General features: G+C 42.6%; 1 protein-coding gene across 1 annotated transcript in view; it reads right to left on the reverse strand.

Annotated features, from left to right (window-relative positions):
- ANOS1 (anosmin 1) overlaps positions 1-20,241 on the reverse strand; it is a 358,629-nt gene that overhangs the window by 193,481 nt on the left and 144,907 nt on the right. The window contains exon 3 of the mRNA XM_069761580.1: positions 6,877-6,939. Coding sequence (XP_069617681.1) covers positions 6,877-6,939 — 63 coding nt within the window. The remainder of the gene's footprint in view (positions 1-6,876; positions 6,940-20,241) is intronic.

Below are 20,241 nucleotides of genomic sequence, written 5' to 3' on the forward strand. Positions count from 1 at the left end.
GTAAATTTTGTTGGAAATTTTAGAAATCGCTGGTCAACTCTAAACCCTTATAACGTCTTAACAAAAAATATGTTTCCAAAATTGGGATGATGTAAAGTTGACATGTTTCAAATGTTTATTAACTATTTTGTGTGACACTACTCTCTGATTTAAGTGTACAAAAATTAAAAGTTTGAAAATTGCAACATTTTTCAAAATTTTTGCCAAATTTCCATTTTTATCATAAATAAACACAAGTTATATCGAAGAAATTTTACCACTATCATAAAGTAAAATATGTCAGGAAAAAAACTCTTTCAGAATCAGAGGGATACGTTGAAGCGTTCCAGAGTTATGACCTCATAAAGTGACAGTGGTCCGAATTGTAAAAAGTGGCTTGGTCATTAAGTACCAAATTGGCTCTGTCACTAAGGAGTTAAAGTAGGAGTTAACCTAAACAAACCATTTTAATTTGGGGAAAGCAAAATGATAATATCATCGAACTTACAATGGCATGTAAAAGTTTTAGCACCCCTGGTCTAAATTACTACTATTGTGAACAGTTTAGCAAGTTGAAGATGGAAATATCTCTAAAAGGCCTAAAGTTAAAGATGACACATTTCTTTTGTATTTTATGCAATTTATTTATTCAGTATTCAGACCCCTTTACATTTTTCATTCATTGTTTTATTGCAGCCATTTGGTAAATTCAAAAATAGTTATTTTTTTCTCATTAGTGTACACTTTGTACCCCATCTTGACTGAAAAAAACAGAAATGTAGAAATGTTTGCAAAGTTATTATAAAAGAAAAACTGAAATATCACATGGTCATAAGTATTCACATGCTTTGCTCAGACACTTATATTTAAGTCACATGCTGTCCATTTCCTTATGATCCTCCTTGAGATGGTTCTACTCCTTCATTGTAGTCCAGCTGTATTTAATTAAACTGATAGTACTTGATTTTGTAAAGGCACACACCAGTCTGTGTACCTACCTCACAGCTCACAGTGCATGTCAGGCCAAATGAGAATCATGAGGTCAAAGGAACTGGCCAAGGAGATCAGAGATATAATTGTGGCAAGACACAGAACTGGCAAAGGTTACAAAAGAATTTCTGCAGTACTCAGGGTTCCTAAGAGCACAGTGGCCTCCATAATCCTTAAATGGAATCCTTAAATGGAAGAAGTTTGGACCACCAGAAGTCTTCCTAGACCTGACCATCCAGCCAAACTGAGCAATTGTGGGAGAAGAGCCTTGGTGAGAGAGGTAAAGAAGAACACCAAGATCACTATGGCTGAGCTCCAGAGATGCAGTAGGGAAAGTTCCACAAAGTCAACTATCACTGCAGCCCTCCACAAGTCGGGCCACTATGGCAGAGTGGTCCGACAGAAGCCTCTCCTCACTACAAGACATATGAAAACCCACATAGACTTTGCTGAAAAACACATCAAGGACTCCCAGACTCTGAGACATAAGATTCTCTGCTCTGATGAGACAACGATAGGCCTTTTTGGTGATAATTCTAAGCCGTATGTGTGAAGAAAACCAGGCACTGCTCATCACCTGGCCAATACAATCCCAAAAGTGAAACAAGATGGCAGCATCATGCTATGGGGTGTTTTTCAGCTGCAGGGACAGGATGACAGGTTGCTATTGAAGGAAACATGAATGTGACCAAGTACAGAGATATCCTGAATGAAAACCTCTTCCAGAGTGATCTGGACCTCAGACTTGGTCGAAGGTTCACCTTCCAACAAGACAATGGCCTTAAGCACACCACTATAATAACAAAGGAGTGGCTCCTGAACAACTCTGCAACCATTCTTGACTGGCCCAGTCAGAGCCCTGACCTAAACCCAATTGAGCATCTCTGAAGAGACCTGAAAATGGCTTTTCACCAACATTCACCATCCAACCTGATGGAACTGAAAAGGATCTGCAAGGAAGAATGGCAGATAATCCCCAAATTTCAGGTGTGAAAAACTTGTTGCATCATTCCCAAGAAGACTCAAAAGGAACTTACCAAATGGCTGCAATAAAACAAGGAGTGAAAAACTTAAAGGGGTATGAATACTTTCCATACCCACTGTATAAATCCACAATCAATAATGGTTTCGGGAGCCATGTCATCTGCTGGTGTAGGTCCACTGTGTTTTATCAAGACCAAAGTCAGCACAGCCATCTACCAGAAAATTTTAGAGCACTTCATGCTTCCCTCTGCAGACAAGCTTTTTGGAGATGGAAATTTCATTCTCCACCAGGACTTGGCACATGTCCACATTGCCAAAAGTACCAATTCTTGGTTTAAAAACAACAGTATCAATGTGCTTGATTGGTCAGCAAACCATAACCCCATAGGGTATTGTCAAGAGGAAGATGAGAGACACCAGACCCAACAATGCAGACGAGCAGAAGGCTGTTATCAAAGCAACCTGGGCTCCCATAACACCTCAGCAGTGCCAAAGACTAATCACCACCATGCCACGCCACATTGATGCAGTAATTGATGCAAAAGGAACCTCAACCAAGTATTGAGTGCATTTACTGAACATACATTTCAGTAGGCCAACATTTTGGATTTTAAAATCATTTTTTCAAGCTGGTGTTATAAAGTATTCTAATTTTGAGAGAATGACTTTTGTGTTTTCATTAACTGTAATCATCAACATTAACAGAAATAAACTCTTGAAATACATCACTCTGTTTGTAATGACTGTATATATGAGATTCACTTTTTGTATTGAAGAACTGAAATAAATTAACGTTTTGATGATATTCTAATTTTTTTAGATGCACATATATATATATATATTTATATATACTAGATGGTGGCCCGATTCTAACGCATCGGGTATTCTAGAATATGCATGTCCATGTAGTATATTGCGAAGCGACGTAGTATATTGCCCAGCCACGTAGTATATTGCCCAGCCACGTAGTATATTGCCCAGTGATGTAGTATATTGCCAAGCGACGTAGTATATTGCCCAGCCACGTGGTATATTGCCGAGTCACGTACTATATTGCCCGGTCACGTACTATATTGCCCAGTCACGTATTGCCCAGCCACATAGTATATAGCACAGCCCACGTAGTACGGTATATTGCCCAGTCACGTAGTATATAGCAGAGCCACGTAGTATATTGCCCAGTCACGTAGTATATAGCAGAGCCACGTAGTATATTGCCCAGTCATGTAGTATATTGGGCAGCACAGAGCCACGTAGTATAGAGACTTAAAAAAAATAAACATATTCTCACCTATAGCCCGTTGAAGTCCTGCTATACTCACCCTCTGCCGCCTTTCCCGCTCATCGCCACGCTCCCTGGATCGCTCCATTGCAAGCAGCAGCTTGCGATCCCAGGGCTGGTGTGAGCAGGACCTATGATGATGTCGCGGTCACATGACCGTGACGTCACGGCAGGTCCTTGTCGCACACCAGCCCTGGGACAGGATCGGAAGCTGCCGCTTGCAATGGAGCAGTCCTGGGAGCGTGGCGAGGAGCGAGAAAGGCGGCGGAGGGTGAGTATAGCAGGTTTTTTGATTTTTTAAAATATTTTTAACATGCATATTTTTACTATTGATGCTGCATAGCCAGCATCAATAGTAAATAGTTGGGGACACACAGGGATAATAGCAGCAGTAACGGAGTCCGTTAGACCGCGGGCCGTTACCGCTGCCATTAACCCTGTGTGAGCGGAGGGGATTACGGAGCGGGCGCCGGGCAGTGAGTGCAGGGGAGTAGGGGAGGGACTAATCGGACTGTGGCCGTCACTGATTGCTCGCGGCAGCCATGACAGGCAGCTGCCAAGACCAATCAGCGAATGAATAACCGTGACAGAAGGACAGACAGACGGAAGCACCCCTTAGACAATTATGTACAGTATATATATATATATATATATAATATAACGCTGGGAGCGTCACTCTGTCCGAAGCCTTTATAGACTGCGCAAGCGCAAGCGCCGGCGCAGTCTGGCCCCCACAGAGTGACGCTCCCAGGAGATCGCGGTATGCGTAAGCACTGAACGCATACCGCGATCTCCACCGGAGAGTCAGGGACCGCCAGGAGGGTAAGTATATTCACCTTTCCCCGTTCCAGCGCTGCGTGCGGCTCCGTCTCCCGGGTCCTATGCTGTGACAGTTCAGAGGGCGCGATGACGTGCTTAATGCGCGCCAGCGCCGCCCTCTGACTGACCAGTCACAGGCAGAGGAGCCGGAGTGTGTCTTCAAGAAAATGGCGCCAGAAAGCGCTGACTGCGCAGGCGCCGACTCCTGCTGCCGGAATCGGCGCCTGCGCAGTCCGCGCTTTCCGGCGCCATTTTCTTGAAGATACACTGCCGGCGCCATTTTCTTGAAGACACACTGCAGGTGTGTCTAAAAGAAAATGGCGCCGGAAAGCGCGGACTGCGCAGGCGCCGATTCCAGCAGCAGGAGGACGAAGAAAATGGGCGGAAAGGAATGGCGTAAGTAACAAATTGCTGTGGCATGAAGCTGTGATACTTCATGCCACAGCAATTTATTTACGCCACCTGATTCCTTTCCGCCGCCATTTTCTTGGTCCTGCTGACGGAATCGGTGCCTGCGCAGTCCGCGCTTTCCGGCGCCATTTTCTTGAAGACACATTGCTGCCGCCATTTTCTTGAAGACACACTGCAGGTGTGTGTTCAAGAAAATGGCGACGGAAAGCGCGGACTGCGCAGGCACCGATTCCGGCAGCAGGAGGACGAAGAAAATGGGCGGAAAGGAATGGCATAAGTAACAAATTGCTGTGGCATGAAGCTGTGGCACTTCATGCCACAGCAATTTGCTATTTACGCCACCTGATTCCTTTCCGCCGCCATTTTCTTGGTCCTGCTGCCGGAATCGGCACCTGTGCAGTCCGCGCTTTCCGGCGCCATTTTCTTTAAGACACACTGCAGTGTCTCTTCAAGAAAATGGCGCCGGAAGCGATTCCGCCATTTGTTACTTACGCCACCTGATACGGGGCATATACTATGGAGCATCTTATGGAGCAGCGTATGGGGCATATGGATTGGAGCAGCAAATTAAAGAACGGTGCCACAGAATGGGAGCAGCACATGACAGAACGGGGGCGCAGGATGGGAGCAGCACATGACAGAACGGGGGTGCAGGATGGCAGCAGCGCATGACAGAACGGGGGCGCAGGATGGGAGCAGCACATGACAGGATGGGAGCAGCAAATGACAGAACGGGGGCGCAGGATGGGAGCAGCACATGACAGAACGGGGGCGCAGGATGGGAGCAGCACATGACAGAACGGGGGCACAGGATGGGAGCAGCACATGACAGAACGGGGGCGCAGGATGGGAGCAGCACATGACAGGATGGGAGCAGCAAATGACAGAATGGAGGCGCAGGATGGGAACAGCACATGACAGAACGGGGCGCAGGATGGGAGCAGCACATGACAGAATGGGGGCGCAGGATGGGAGCAGCACATGACAGGATGGGGACGCAGGATGGAGCAGCACATGACAGAATGGGGCGCAGGATGGAGCAGCACATGACAGGATGGGGACGCAGGATGGAGCAGCACATGACAGGATGGGGACGCAGGATGGAGCAGCACATGACAGGATGGGGGCGCAGGATGGAGCAGCACATGACAGGATGTGGACACAGGATGGAGCAGCACATGAAAGGATGGGGACGCAGGATGGAGCAGCACATGACAGGATGGAGACCATATACCAATATAAATGCTCGCCACCCGGGCGTAGAACGGGTTCAATAGCTAGTATATATATATATATATATATATATATATATATATATATATTTTCATCTTTTACATTTTAAAAGTTACAAAAAGGAAAATGGGCCGATGCAAAAGTTTTTGTACCCTGTGAGATTTGTGTGATCAGATAACTTTGACCAAGGTTTCAGACCTTAACTAGCTTGGTAGGGTTATGGCTTGTTCACTATCATCATTAGGAAAGGCCAGTTAAAAATCATAATTATGGGAAGCAAATTGTTGTGTATAAACAGGTGATGTCCTGCTGATAATTATGCCATTTTATGGCACAGAATAGTATTAACAATCATCCTGTACACATAAAAAGCACATGACCTATCTCAGTGATCTAGTAAGTCACTAGCTTGCTTAAAACCAATTGGTGCTCATTTAAAAGCCCTAATCAGCTATATTTCGGAGATGTTGCATTACTTGCAGTGCACATATATACCGAGGATGTTAAGCAATGTTGATCTGGTGAAAAACAGGCCAGTTTTTCTCATTCATACAATTTCTATTGTATACGTTTAAAGTTATTTTCCTATTCTATCCCTATAATAACATATATTATTTACATGATTTGGAGGGTGCACCCACTAAGTTAATGGCCGGCCCAGTGATATCAATACTTTCCACATTTTTATATAACGTGTATTTTAATTTTGAAACGAAATAGAATATAGCTTTAAGATCCAGTTAATTTAAAAAATATAGAAAGTTGTCAAGTAACGAAGAGTTAGTCTAAGTTCACATTAGCGTTGCGCCGCTGTTGCGTCGGCGACGCAGCGGCGACGCAGCGGCGACGCGCCCCTATGTTTAACATAGGGGACGCGTGCGTCTTTTTGGTTGCGTTTTTCGCCACGTGCGTCGTTTCCGACGCTGGCGTCGGACGCACGAAAACGCTACAAGTTGCATTTTCTGTGCGTCCGATTTTGGTCAAAAACGACGCACGCGTCGCAAAACGCGCGCGTTTTTGCGCGCGTTTGCGCGCGTTTTTCGATGCGTCGCGCGTTGCGTCGCCGACGCAGGGCGGCGCAACGCTAGTGTGAACGTACCCTAAGACATTCATATTTTCCTTCACGGCATATTATAAGAGATAAATTTCTTTCCATACCCAGAATAAATCTGACATACCTCACAGAGACTTTGGCAGCTATTCTTTTTTAAATCCCAGGTTTCCTTGCAAGGTTCCAAGCACTGTTGAAAGATTGAACAAACACTTAGTCAAACGGTTGTCATTTTGCAGCTTGTGTTTTATTTTTATTTCTTGGAACGTAATGCTGCAACCCAGGGAAAAAACAAAAGCACACAGACATAACAGTATTACTTGCTTTGTGACTCACATGGAATCTGTCATTAAATGCTCTCTGACTCCTGTGAGCTGAGAAGTTTGCTTGGTGTAATATCTAGGATTTTGTCCACCCACGAAGTCTTTACTGCAGAGAATATTGAGCTGGTTATACACAAAGCTTGTTATATATTTTACAATTTCATGGAAATTGGATCTTTCTGAAACCCTAGCACGGCTTTCCTGAATTCATAATTAACACAGTTAATTATTTATAGCTTAGAAAGCTGACAATATGCTTCCAGTAACAGCATGGCCTATGAACATATGATACTCAGAGAGAATCTTACAAGGGAAGACTTATTGTAATAGTTTATAAAACAAGGATATATATATATATAAAATATATATATATATATATATGATATTTAGAGCCTTATATCAAACTGTATATTAGGATTCAGCTGTCAACTAATAGTTCAAATAAAAAATATACTTTTACATGCAAAAGCACTAACATACATCTTATAAATGGGCTCATGGCAGTGCTAAAGCTAAAAGAAATAATAAAATGATTAACCATGCAAGAAAGCGGACTCTAGGCACAAAATTGCCAGCTCTTAGTGGAGTCATTAACGATATCGTTGTTTTTTGTGACGTAGCAACGATATCGTTAAAGAAATCGTTATGTGTGACAGCGACCAACGATCAGGCCCCTGCTGGGAGATCGCTGGTCACTGGGGAAAGTCCAGAACTTTTTTTCGTTGCTGGATCTCCCGCTGACATCGCTGAATCGGCGTGTGTGACGCCGATCCAGCGATGTCTTCACTGGTAACAGGGTAAACATTGGGTTACTAAGCGCAGGGCCGCGCTTAGTAACCCGATGTTTACCCTGGTTACCAGCGTAAACGTTTAAAAAACAAACACTACATGCTTACCTTCAGCTGTCTGTCCCCGGCGCTGTGCTTTTCTGCACTCCTCCTGCATCCTGTGTCAGCGCCGGCCAGCCGGAAAGCACAGCTTTCCGGCTGGCCGGCGCTGACAGTGCAGAGGAAAGCAGAGCGCCGGAGGACAGACAGCTGAAGGTAAGTATGTAGTGTTTGTTTTTTTAACGTTTACGCTGGTAACCATGGTAAACATCGGGTTACTAAGCGCGGCCCTGCGCTTAGTAACCCGATGTTTACCCTGGTTACCGGGGACCTCGGGATCGTTGGTCGCTGGAGAGCTGTCAGTGTGACAGCTCTCCAGCGACCAAACAGCGACGCTGCAGCGATCAGCATCGTTGTCGGTATCGCTGCAGCGTCGCTGAGTGTGAAGGTACCTTTAGCCAATCTTCTGTGAATTTAAGGACTTCATCAGTAATGGTCAAAAAGATTCCCACTGAAGGTCCGCATATACATAAGATTAAAGTCTGTGTAACCCAGTGATATCATTGGCAGTCTAACGTTTACACTGCGTTCAAATTATTTAGCAAATTGGATTTAAGTGTCATAAAGATCTAATTTTTTGTTTTTTAAATAAACTCATAGATGGTAACATAGTAACATAGTAACATAGTTAGTAAGGCCGAAAAAAGACATTTGTCCATCCAGTTCAGCCTATATTCCATCATAATAAATCCCCAGATCTACGTCCTTCTACAGAACCTAATTGTATGATACAATATTATTCTGCTCCAGGAAGACATCCAGGCCTCTCTTGACTGAGTTCGCCATCACCACCTCCTCACGCAAGCAATTCCAGATTCTCACTGCCGTAACAGTAAAGAATCCTCTTCTATGTTGGTGGAAAAACCTTCTCTCCTCCAGACACAAAGAATGCCCCCTTGTGCCCGTCACCTTACTTGGTATAAACAGATCCTCAGCGAGATATTTGTATTGTCCCCTTATATACTTATACATGGTTATTAGATCGCCCCTCAGTCGTCTTTTTTCTAGACTAAATAATCCTAATTTCGCTAATCTATCTGGGTATTGTAGTTCTCCCATCCCCTTTATTAATTTTGTTGCCCTCCTTTGTACTCTCTCTAGTTCCATTATATCCTTCCTGAGCACCGGTGCCCAAAACTGGACACAGTACTCCATGTGCGGTCTAACTAGGGATTTGTACAGAGGCAGTATAATACTCTCATCATGTGTATCCAGACCTCTTTTAATGCACCCCATGATCCTGTTTGCCTTGGCAGCTGCTGCCTGGCACTGGCTGCTCCAGGTAAGTTTATCATTAACTAGGATCCCCAAGTCCTTCTCCCTGTCAGATCTACCCAGTGGTTTCCCGTTCAGTGTGTAATGGTGACATTGATTCCTTCTTCCCATGTGTATAACCTTACATTTATCATTGTTAAACCTCATCTGCCACCTTTCAGCCCAAGTTTCCAACTTATCCAGATCCATCTGTAGCAGAATACTATCTTCTCTTCTATTAACTGCTTTACATAGTTTTGTATCATCTGCAAATATCGATATTTTACTGTGCAAACCTTCTACCAGATCATTAATGAATATGTTGAAGAGAACAGGTCCCAATACTGACCCCTGCGGTACCCCACTGGTCACAGCGACCCAGTTAGAGACTATACCATTTATAACCACCCTCTGCTTTCTATCACTAAGCCAGTTACTAACCCATTTACACACATTTTCCCCCAGACCAAGCATTCTCATTTTGTGTACCAACCTCTTGTGCGGCACGGTATCAAACGCTTTGGAAAAATCGAGATATACCACGTCCAATGACTCACCGTGGTCCAGCCTATAGCTTACCTCTTCATAAAAACTGATTAGATTGGTTTGACAGGAGCGATTTCTCATAAACCCATGCTGATATGGAGTTAAACAGTTATTCTCATTGAGATAATCCAGAATAACATCCCTCAGAAACCCTTCAAATATTTTACCAACAATAGAGGTTAGACTTACTGGCCTATAATTTCCAGGTTCACTTTTAGCGCCATTTTTGAATATTGGCACCACATTTGCTATGCGCCAATCCTGCGGAACAGACCCTGTCGCTATAGAGTCCCTAAAAATAAGAAATAATGGTTTATCTATTACATTACTTAGTTCTCTTAGTACTCGTGGGTGTATGCCATCCGGACCCGGAGATTTATCTATTTTAATCTTATTTAGCCGGTTTCGCACCTCTTCTTGGGTTAGATTGGTGACCCTTAATATAGGGTTTTCATTGTTTCTTGGGATTTCACCTAGCATTTCATTTTCCACCGTGAATACCGTGGAGAAGAAGGTGTTTAATATGTTAGCTTTTTCCTCGTCATCTACAACCATTCTTTCCTCACTATTTTTTAAGGGGCCTACATTTTCAGTTTTTATTCTTTTACTATTGATATAGTTAAAGAACAGTTTGGGATTAGTTTTACTCTCCTTAGCAATGTGCTTCTCTGTTTCCTTTTTGGCAGCTTTAATTAGTTTTTTAGATAAAGTATTTTTCTCCCTATAGTTTTTTAGAGCTTCAATGGTGCCATCCTGCTTTAGTAGTGCAAATGCTTTCTTTTTACTGTTAATTGCTTGTCTTACTTCGTTGTTTAGCCACATTGGGTTTTTCCTATTTCTAGTCCTTTTATTCCCACAAGGTATAAACCGCTTACACTGCCTATTTAGGATGTTCTTAAACATTTCCCATTTATTATCTGTATTCTTATTTCTGAGGATATTGTCCCAGTCTACCAGATTAAGGGCATCTCTAAGCTGGTCAAACTTTGCCTTCCTAAAGTTCAGTGTTTTTGTGACTCCCTGACAAGTCCCCCTAGTGAAAGACAGGTGAAACTGTACAATATTGTGGTCGCTATTTCCTAGATGCCCAACCACCTGCAGATTTGTTATTCTGTCAGGTCTATTAGATAATATTAGGTCTAAAAGTGCTGCTCCTCTGGTTGGATTCTGCACCAATTGTGAAAGATAATTTTTCTTGGTTATTAGCAGAAACCTGTTGCCTTTATGGGTTTCACAGGTTTCTGTTTCCCAGTTAATATCCGGGTAGTTAAAGTCCCCCATAACCAGGACCTCATTATGGGTTGCAGCTTCATCTATCTGCTTTAGAAGTAGACTTTCCATGGTTTCTGTGATATTTGGGGGTTTGTAACAGACCCCAATGAGAATTTTGTTACCATTTTTCCCTCCATGAATTTCGACCCATATGGACTCGACATCCTCATTTCCTTCGCTAATATCCTCCCTTAAAGTGGACTTTAGACAAGACTTTACATAGAGACAAACCCCTCCTCCTCTCCGATTTTTACGATCCTTTCTAAACAGACTGTAACCCTGTAAGTTAACTGCCCAGTCATAGCTTTCATCTAACCATGTCTCGGTTATGTCAAAGTTACCTGTAGATATTTCTGCTTCTAGTTCTTCCATCTTGTTTGTCAGGCTTCTGGCGTTTGCGAGCATGCAGTTTAGAGGATTTTGTTTTGTTCCAATCTCCTCGCTGTGGATTGTTTTAGAAATGTTCTTACCTCCCTTCTGAGTATGTTTTCCTGGATCTTCTTTGTTCAAGTCTAATGTTTTTCTTCCCGTCCCCTCTTCTTCTAGTTTAACGCCCTCCTGATGAGTGTAGCGAGTCTTCTGGCGAATGTGTGTTTCCCAGGTTTGTTGAGGTGTAGTCCGTCTCTGGCGAGGAGTCCATCGTACAAGTAATTCACACCGTGGTCCAGGAATCCGAATCCTTGTTGTCTGCACCATCGTCTTAGCCAGTTGTTTGCATCAAGGATCCTGTTCCATCTCCTGGTGCCATGCCCGTCTACTGGAAGGATAGAAGAAAAAACTACCTGTGCATCCAGTTCCTTTACTTTCTTCCCCAACTCTTCAAAGTCTTTGCAGATTGTCGGTAGGTCCTTCCTTGCCGTGTCATTGGTGCCAACATGTATCAGAAGAAATGGGTGGACGTCCTTGGAGTTGAAGAGCTTTGGTATCCTATCGGTCACATCCTTGATCATCGCACCTGGAAGGCAGCATACTTCTCTTGCAGTTATGTCCGGTCTGCAGATGGCTGCTTCTGTGCCTCTCAGTAGTGAGTCTCCCACCACCACCACTCTTCGTTGCTTCTTGGCTGTACTTTTTGCTGTCACTTGTTGCTGTGTGCCCTTTTCTTTTTTGCTTGCTGGTATTGCTTCATCCTTAGGTGTGCCATCTTCATCCTCTACAAAGATTTGATATCGGTTCTTCAGTTGTGTGGTTGGTGATTTCTCCATGGTCTTTTTGCTTCTTTTGGTCACATGCTTCCACTCATCTGCTTTTGGAGGTTCTCTGACACTTTTTTCACCTTCTGTGACCAGTAAAGATGCTTCTGTTCTGTCTAGAAAGTCTTCATTCTCTTCGATGAGTTTCAAAGTTGCTATTCTTTCTTCCACACCCCGTACCTTTTCTTCTAAAAGGGCCACTAGTCTACACTTCTGACAGGTGAAATTTAATTCTTCTTCTGGTCGATCTGTGAACATGTAGCACATGCTGCAGCTCACCATGTAGGTTGTCACATCTGCCATGTTGCTCCTAGATCCTGCTGACTTGCTGTGTGTTTTCCTTCTTGTGTAATCTACTCAGCCAAGCTCTCTTGCAATAATGTCCTACAGGCAAAAATTTTGGTGATTCTTTCCAAGCAGCTGGTCCCGGCTGTACCCAACGATCTTCTAGCTTAGGGAGACTCTTCGCTTTTCCCAGAAGGCACCTGGAATATGCAAATTAGCCTCCTCAAGCTTGAATCCCTGGTTTGGTGATTCTTTCCAAGCAGCTGGTCGCGGCTGTACCCAACGATCTTCTAGCTTAGGGAGACTCTTCGCTTTTCCCAGAAGGCACCTGGAATATGCAAATTAGCCTCCTCAAGCTTGAATCCCTTTAGTTTGTCTCCGGATTCTTTGAATCACCGAAATCCATCTCAAACACCAGTGATAATTAGTTTGCTAGGTGAACCGGATTAAAGGAAAACTACTTACGAACCATGTTCCACATTATTAAGCAGGCCACAGCATTCAAGCAATATTTGAAACAAAAATGATCTTTCTGTTGCCGAAAAGCATCAAATAGTGCAATTCCTTGGACAAGCTATGAAAACATTAGATATTTCAAGAAAACTTAAGTATTATCATTTTATTGTGAAAAGATTTGTGGATGATATAAAGCACCCTTGGGGTCTTGCAGATAAAGGCATAATGAGGAAGGTGTCTGCCAGACAAATTAATTAGATTAAGAAAGCAGTTGCTGAAATACAATTAGAAAGTAAAAGTTTTTTGAAGCTGCTATGCTTTTGGAGTCCCACATATCTCAAAGTGTATGATCCTCCAAAGGTTTTCAGTTGTGTATAAACCTGCTATTTGGCCACCCCAAAACAGTGCTCAAAATCAGAAACGGTTTCACTAATTTTAAAATAGTCTTGTTTACTGATGAGTACTGTGAAACCCTGGATGGTTTAATTGGATGAAGAAGTGGATGGTTAGTAGATGGCAAAGGAGATAGCTGAGTCATGTTTTGAGATGGTAAAAATGGGGAGAGAACTGATAGGCCACTTTAGGGTCCCTGAAGTCGTGAAAATGACATTGATAAAGTATATAGAGTTTCTGACAGACCACTTTCTTCCATTGTACAAAAAGAACAATGCCATCCATAGCAAAATCATCTTCATGAATGACTATGCAACATTTCATGCTGCAAAATATACCTCTGATAACTAGATAACCAACCTCTTTAATGTCTCAACAATGATCACATAGCATAACAGTGACAGGGCATCGACCAGTTCCCATTGACCAGATGTATTCTCTCCTGAAGACTATTTTTAAGGTAACTATGATTGAGTAATAGAACATAGAATCACAGAATTTTAGAGTTGGAAGGGTCATTGTTTCCAACCCCCTGATCAATGCAGGATTCACTAAACCATCTCAGACAAATGTCTGTCAAGCCTCTGTTTGAAGACTTCCATTGAAGGAGAACTCACCACCTCTCATAGAAACCTGTTATACTCATTGTTCACCCTCACTGTCCAAAAGTTTCTTCTAATATCTAATCTGTATCTTCTTTCTTTTAGTTTAACCTATTAGTGACCACCATCAGACAATAGCATCCCCGAAGGGTGAAAATTCAGCAGCTCTCAGCTATACACTATGGCTGAGACCTTGCTGCATCAGCCTTGATTGGTATTGGCACCAAGCATGGTTTTTAACCCCTTAGACACTGCTGTCAATAGTGACTATGGCATCTAGATGGTTAACAGAGTGCGGGGGCTTCCTCTTTAACCCCATTGGCATTCTGAGATCATGACTACTACTACTACTGAAAAAACGGGGTGACAGGTTCCCTTTAAATGGCCCATTAATCCCTCTCAACATATAGCAACATATAGTGGGCTGGAGCAAACTTCTTGGTTTCAAATCACCGAAATTAATAGCCTCAGTGAAACGTATCTCCCATCCAGCACTTTGCCATTGACTTTGTCACACTATATGGACACCCAGGCTTAGACATACCCCCAGGGATTCTGCTGAATATAATGTTGCTATATATGTAAGCATAAGTAATAATAACAATTACTGCTTGTATGTTCTCTCCATGTTTGCGTGGGTTTCCACTGGTTTTCTCCCACACATCAAAGACCAGAATAAGGAACATGGACTTTGAGCCCTTCACAGTTCTAGTTCAGGGCCTGAAGGGGCGGTGAAGTACTTTTAATTTAGTAATACTGTATTTAATTCCCTATATCAAGTACTAACCCTGTGAACTTTGCATAATACAATATATCAGTCTGTTTATTTTCTGAATGATTATAACCTGAAGACCGTGCTAGCATATTAAATATATCAAATAGAAATGGTATTAGATAACCATAAATTATGTGTGTGAGTGTAATGTGCTTTACTAAGCAACATGAGATTTTAACAACCAGTTAAAAACAGGAATTTTGCTTGCTGATACAAATTTCCCAGTAGAAAATCATAAAATTAGATCAATTTCCCTTTCCAATAACAGTTGCACTTTACCATAATTAACATTTTTACAACTTGAAAGCACAAAGCATTTAAAGTACACCTCCTTACTATAGTCAGCACATTACACTAATATATTGAAATTTACACACAAAATATTTTTCGACAGCCAGGACATGTCCATTACTTTTAATTCTAATTTTTAATTTAATCATATTGAAAAAAAGCTGTTTAGTCAGCATTTAGATTCCCATGGGGTTATCAGCAAAAGGGTAAACAGAAAAATGCAGATAGGATGTGACACCTTAGTAAATAATTAATGAGGATCAGGACAATGGAAAGTGTAAAATATGCAGTCACTGAATGACCTGTGAGAGGGAAAATGTGGAAAGCTGATGAAGGCAAAATTTGGACAAAATAAATCATTTGGGTATATAATCACCAAGGGTCCACTTACATGGGCTGACTGGCACCACTAAATGGCCTGGCAATTAATAACCCATTTACATGGACAGACCAAAGTAAATGATGTGCATTAAATGATCTGTATTAGATGGCTATGTGCACATATACTGCCATTGCTCATCACAGTATGAGTCCTGTTTACATAGGACAATGCACAACCGAAAATATTTTTTTGAGTTGCGCAAAGGTGATTAGCAGCCTGTTTACACTGAAAGATAATCATGAAGCAAGCATTATTAAAAGCAATTGTTTAGAATGTTCTTTAATTATAAATGCAGCTTAAGACTAGATGCAAATTTGTGCACTTAGCCTACAGCATTCATCCATGTCCATTTGTGCACTTAGCCTACAGCATTCATAAAGAGCGTTTCCCGACAAATAGTACCTAAAGTTTCCATTTCACTAGACATAGGCCAAAAGTATTATTTCGGCCTCCATCTGGCCGGTATGTGCTGGCATACCAATTGTATAGGAAAGTGCAGCAAACTGCAATTCCTTATACAGAATGCTGTTGGAAAGAAATGTATACCTTGGCATCACTCCTCAATGTGTCCAATATTGGGCACATACAGGTGCTTTCAGCAAAATTAGAATATCATTGAAAAGTAAATTTATTTCAGTTCTTCAATACAAAAAGTGAAACTCATATATTATATAGAGTCATTACAAACAGAGTGATCTCTTTCAAGTGTATATTTCTGTTAATGTTGATGATTATGGCTTACAGCCAATGAAAACCCAAAAGTCATTGCCTCAGTAAATTAGAAAAATAACACAAAACACCTGAAAAGGCTTCTTAAGCATTTTAAAAGGTCCATTAATATGTTTCAGTAGACTCCACAATCATGGGGAAGACTGCTGACTTGACAGATGTCGAGAAGGCAGTCATTCACACACTCCACAAGGAAATTAAATTTTGCATTTCAATTGGAAATCAAGGTCCCAGAGTCTGGAGGAAGAGTAGAGAGACAGACAATCCAAATGGCTTACCAAATGGCTGCAATGAAACGAGGAGTGAGAAACCTAAAGGGGTATGAATACTTTCCATACCCACTGCATAAATCCACAATCAATGATGGTTTCGGGAGCCATGTCATGTGCTGGTGTAGATCCACTGTGTTTTATCAAGACCAAAGTCAGTGCAGCCGTCTACTAGGAAATTTTAGAGCATTTCATGCTTCCCTCTGATGACAAACTTTTTTGAGATGGAAATTTCATTTTCCAGCAGGACTTGGCATTTGTCCTCACTGCCAAAAGTACCAATACCTGGTTTAGAAACAACAGTATCACTGTGCTTGATTGGCCAGCAAACTCGCCTGACCTTAATCCCATAGAGAATCTATGTGGTATTGTCAAAAGGAAGATGAGAGACAGCTGACCCTACAATGCAGATGAGCTAAAGGCTGCTATCAAAGCAACCTGGGCTTCCATAACCCCTCAGCAGTGCCACAGGCTGATCGCCTCCATGCCACGCCACATTGATGCAGTAATTGACGCAAAAAGACCCCCAACCAAGTATGGAGTGCATTAACTGAACATACATTTCAGTAGGCCAACATTTCGGATTTTAAAATCATTTTTTCAAGCTGGTGTTATAAAGTATTCTCATTTACTGAGATAATGTACTTTGGGTTTTCATTGGCTGTAAGCCATAATCATCGACATTAACAGAAATAAATACTAGAAATAGATCACTCTGTTTGCAATGACTCTATATAATACATGACTTTCACTTTTTGTATTGAAGAACTGAAATAAATTAACTTTTTCATGATATTCTAATTTTGTGAGAAGCACCTAAGCATACGTGCCTGACAATGGCAAGAAACTTAGTGTGGACATAAAATAAATAAAAATTATCTTCACAACCCCGTTAACATGCCAAGTTATGTCATCCATAATCTGCATAAATCCATTGAGAAACAAACTGCAATCATTTTGAGAGGAAAAATAAAAATAATAAAACTAAAATAATGTGGTTGCATAATTGTGAACACCCTGTTATAGTTGGGGATGTGGTTGTGTTCAGAAATAGCCAATCACATTTACACTCATGTTGAACAGTAGCCGGAACACAGCTGCCATCATTTAAAGTGATACTAATTAACCCCATATGAAGTTTAGCTTTTTGTAAGATTTTCAGGACATTTTCTTAGTTGCATTTTACAGGAAAAAACATTGTTTGTTAAAGGGAAGGTGCCATCAAAAAAAAATTTTTTCCAGAAATTGTAAAAATGTAAAGAATTAATGATTACATTTTCTTACAAAAATATTATCATTTCTTTATAATTTAGTAAAATATGAAAAATAATTTGAAAAGTTTTGGAATTTCCACTTTTAAACACTAGGGGGAGCAGCTGCTGAAATTTCAGAAAAACCTAGTGTACAAATAGCTCACATTACAGCACTGCAGTAATTATGGGCGGAGTCTGCTGACGTGTGTGATGTCTCCTCTCCTCCCCTTCTGGGTGTTTGCTAAGGGATTAGAGAGGATGATATTCAGGAACCCAGTGAGCAGCCATTTTGTTGGTGACTGCAGAGTATGGTCAGTATTTTACCTCAGTATTTGTAAGCCAAAACCAGGAGTGGAACAATTAGAGGAAAAGTATAATAGAAACATATGCACCACTTCTGGATTTATCACCCACTCCTGGTTTTGGCTTACAAATACTGAGGTAAAATACTGACCAAATACTGATAGTGTGAAGGCAGCCTTATACTGACAAGTAGACAGTCACCGAGGATGGCAGGCAGCAAGGATTCTGGGAGATATGTGGTGGAGGGAGCAGGGTGACAGCAGCACAGAGTATTTCAGGAGAGCAGTGTGCTGGTCTATGGGGGGCACCATGTTCAGTGCACGGAGCAGCCAGGGATTGTACATAGAGCGCTGTCTTTTACATACATGGATCGACCGTCTGCTCCACAGAAATCCAGGAAACATTTCTGCGGATTGATAGCCTGGTCTGATCCAGACTTTGCATGCAGACCCCATTCCCCTCCTCAGATCCTGTTCTGGCAATGTGTGAAAGCGAGGCGACAGGCACAGTCTGGGGTGACGCTGGGAAGGAAATGTAGCCATATAGTAACGATAAAAATGAGACCCCTCTCTTCAGCTGCCTCACCAGCCTTCCCCTGACTAAACCTAACTGGAGGTCATGCTGCCCCCTCTATTACCCCAGACCCGCGTGCAGGTGCTCAGCCAGAACCACCATAGAATAGGTCCACTTTCTGAAGATAATACTGCCATAGTGTTCTCACATAATACCACCATATAGATCACACATAATACCGCCAGTGTTCTCACATACCGCCATATAGATCACACATAATACCGCCAGTGTTCTCACATACCGGCATATAGATCACACATAATACCGCCAGTGTTCTCACATACCACCATATGCTTCTCACATAATACCGCCATATAGATCACCCATAATGCCGCCACATAGATCTCACATGTATTGTAAATACTCGGCCAGAATAAAGTCCTTTATTAATCTTTTTTAAACCATACCGAACGCATAATCCTCAACTCCCTCATCTCCCACAACAAAAATAATAAACGACAATGGGGAAAGACACGCAAGGGGGAGAGGAGTGCATAGGAGAGGATTAGATACTGACTGCTGAGCCGTGTATCTAATCCTGTCCTGTGTGATACTGTGCTGCGCCGTGTATCTAATCCTATCTTGTGTGATACTGTACACAGGACAGGATTAGCTACACAGGACTAGATTAGCTACACAGGACAGAGGTAGCAGTGGTAGATGGTATATAGAGGCAGGCAGCAGTGGTAGATGGTATATAGAGGCAGGCAGCAGTGGTAGATGGTATATAGAGGCAGGCACCAGTGGTAGATGGTATATAGAGGCAGGCAGCAGTGGTAGATGGTATATAGAGGCAGGCAGCAGTGGTAGATGGTATATAGAGGCAGGCACCAGTGGTAGATGGTATATAGAGGCAGGCAGCAGTGGTAGATGGTATATAGAGGCAGGCAGCAGTGGTAGATGGTATATAGAGGCAGGCAGCAGTGGTAGATGGTATATAGAGGCAGGCACCAGTGGTAGATGGTATATAGAGGCAGGCAGCAGTGGTAGATGGTATATAGAGGCAGGCAGCAGTGGTAGATGGTATATAGAGGCAGGCAGCAGTGGTAAATGGTATATAGAGGCAGGCAGCAGTGGTAGATGGTATATAGGGGCTGGTAGCAGTGCTATATAGGGGCTGGTAGCAGTGGTATATAGGGGCAAGTAGCAGTGGTATATAGGGGCAGGTAGCAGTGCTACATAGGGGCAGGTAGCAGTGGTATATAGGGGCAGGTAGCAGTGGTATATAGGGGCAGGTAGCAGTGGTATATAGGGGCAGGTAGCAGTGGTATATAGGGGCTGGTAGCAGTGGTATATAGGGACAGGTAGCAGTGGTATATAGGGGCTGGTAGCAGTGGTATATAGGGGCTGGTAGCAGTGGTATATAGGGACAGGTAGCAGTGGTATATAGGGGCTGGTGGCAGTGGTATATAGGGGCTGGTAGCAGTGGTATATAGGGACAGGTAGCAGTGGTATATAGGGGCTGGTAGCAGTGGTATATAGGGGCTGGTAGCAGTGGTATATAGGGACAGGTAGCAGTGGTATATAGGGGCTGGTGGCAGTGGTATATAGGGGCTGGTAGCAGTGGTATATAGGGACAGGTAGCAGTGGTAGATGCATAAAAAAATAAAAACTCTGTACTTACCTTCAGTCCTCTTCCAGGAAGTGCTGAATCATGTTCAGGGCAGAGCAGTGTGACGATCTCCCTGCTCAGAACAGGTCGGCAG

Source organism: Ranitomeya imitator, chromosome 3 (genome assembly GCF_032444005.1).
Source record: "Ranitomeya imitator isolate aRanImi1 chromosome 3, aRanImi1.pri, whole genome shotgun sequence".
Classification (NCBI taxonomy): domain Eukaryota; kingdom Metazoa; phylum Chordata; class Amphibia; order Anura; family Dendrobatidae; genus Ranitomeya; species Ranitomeya imitator.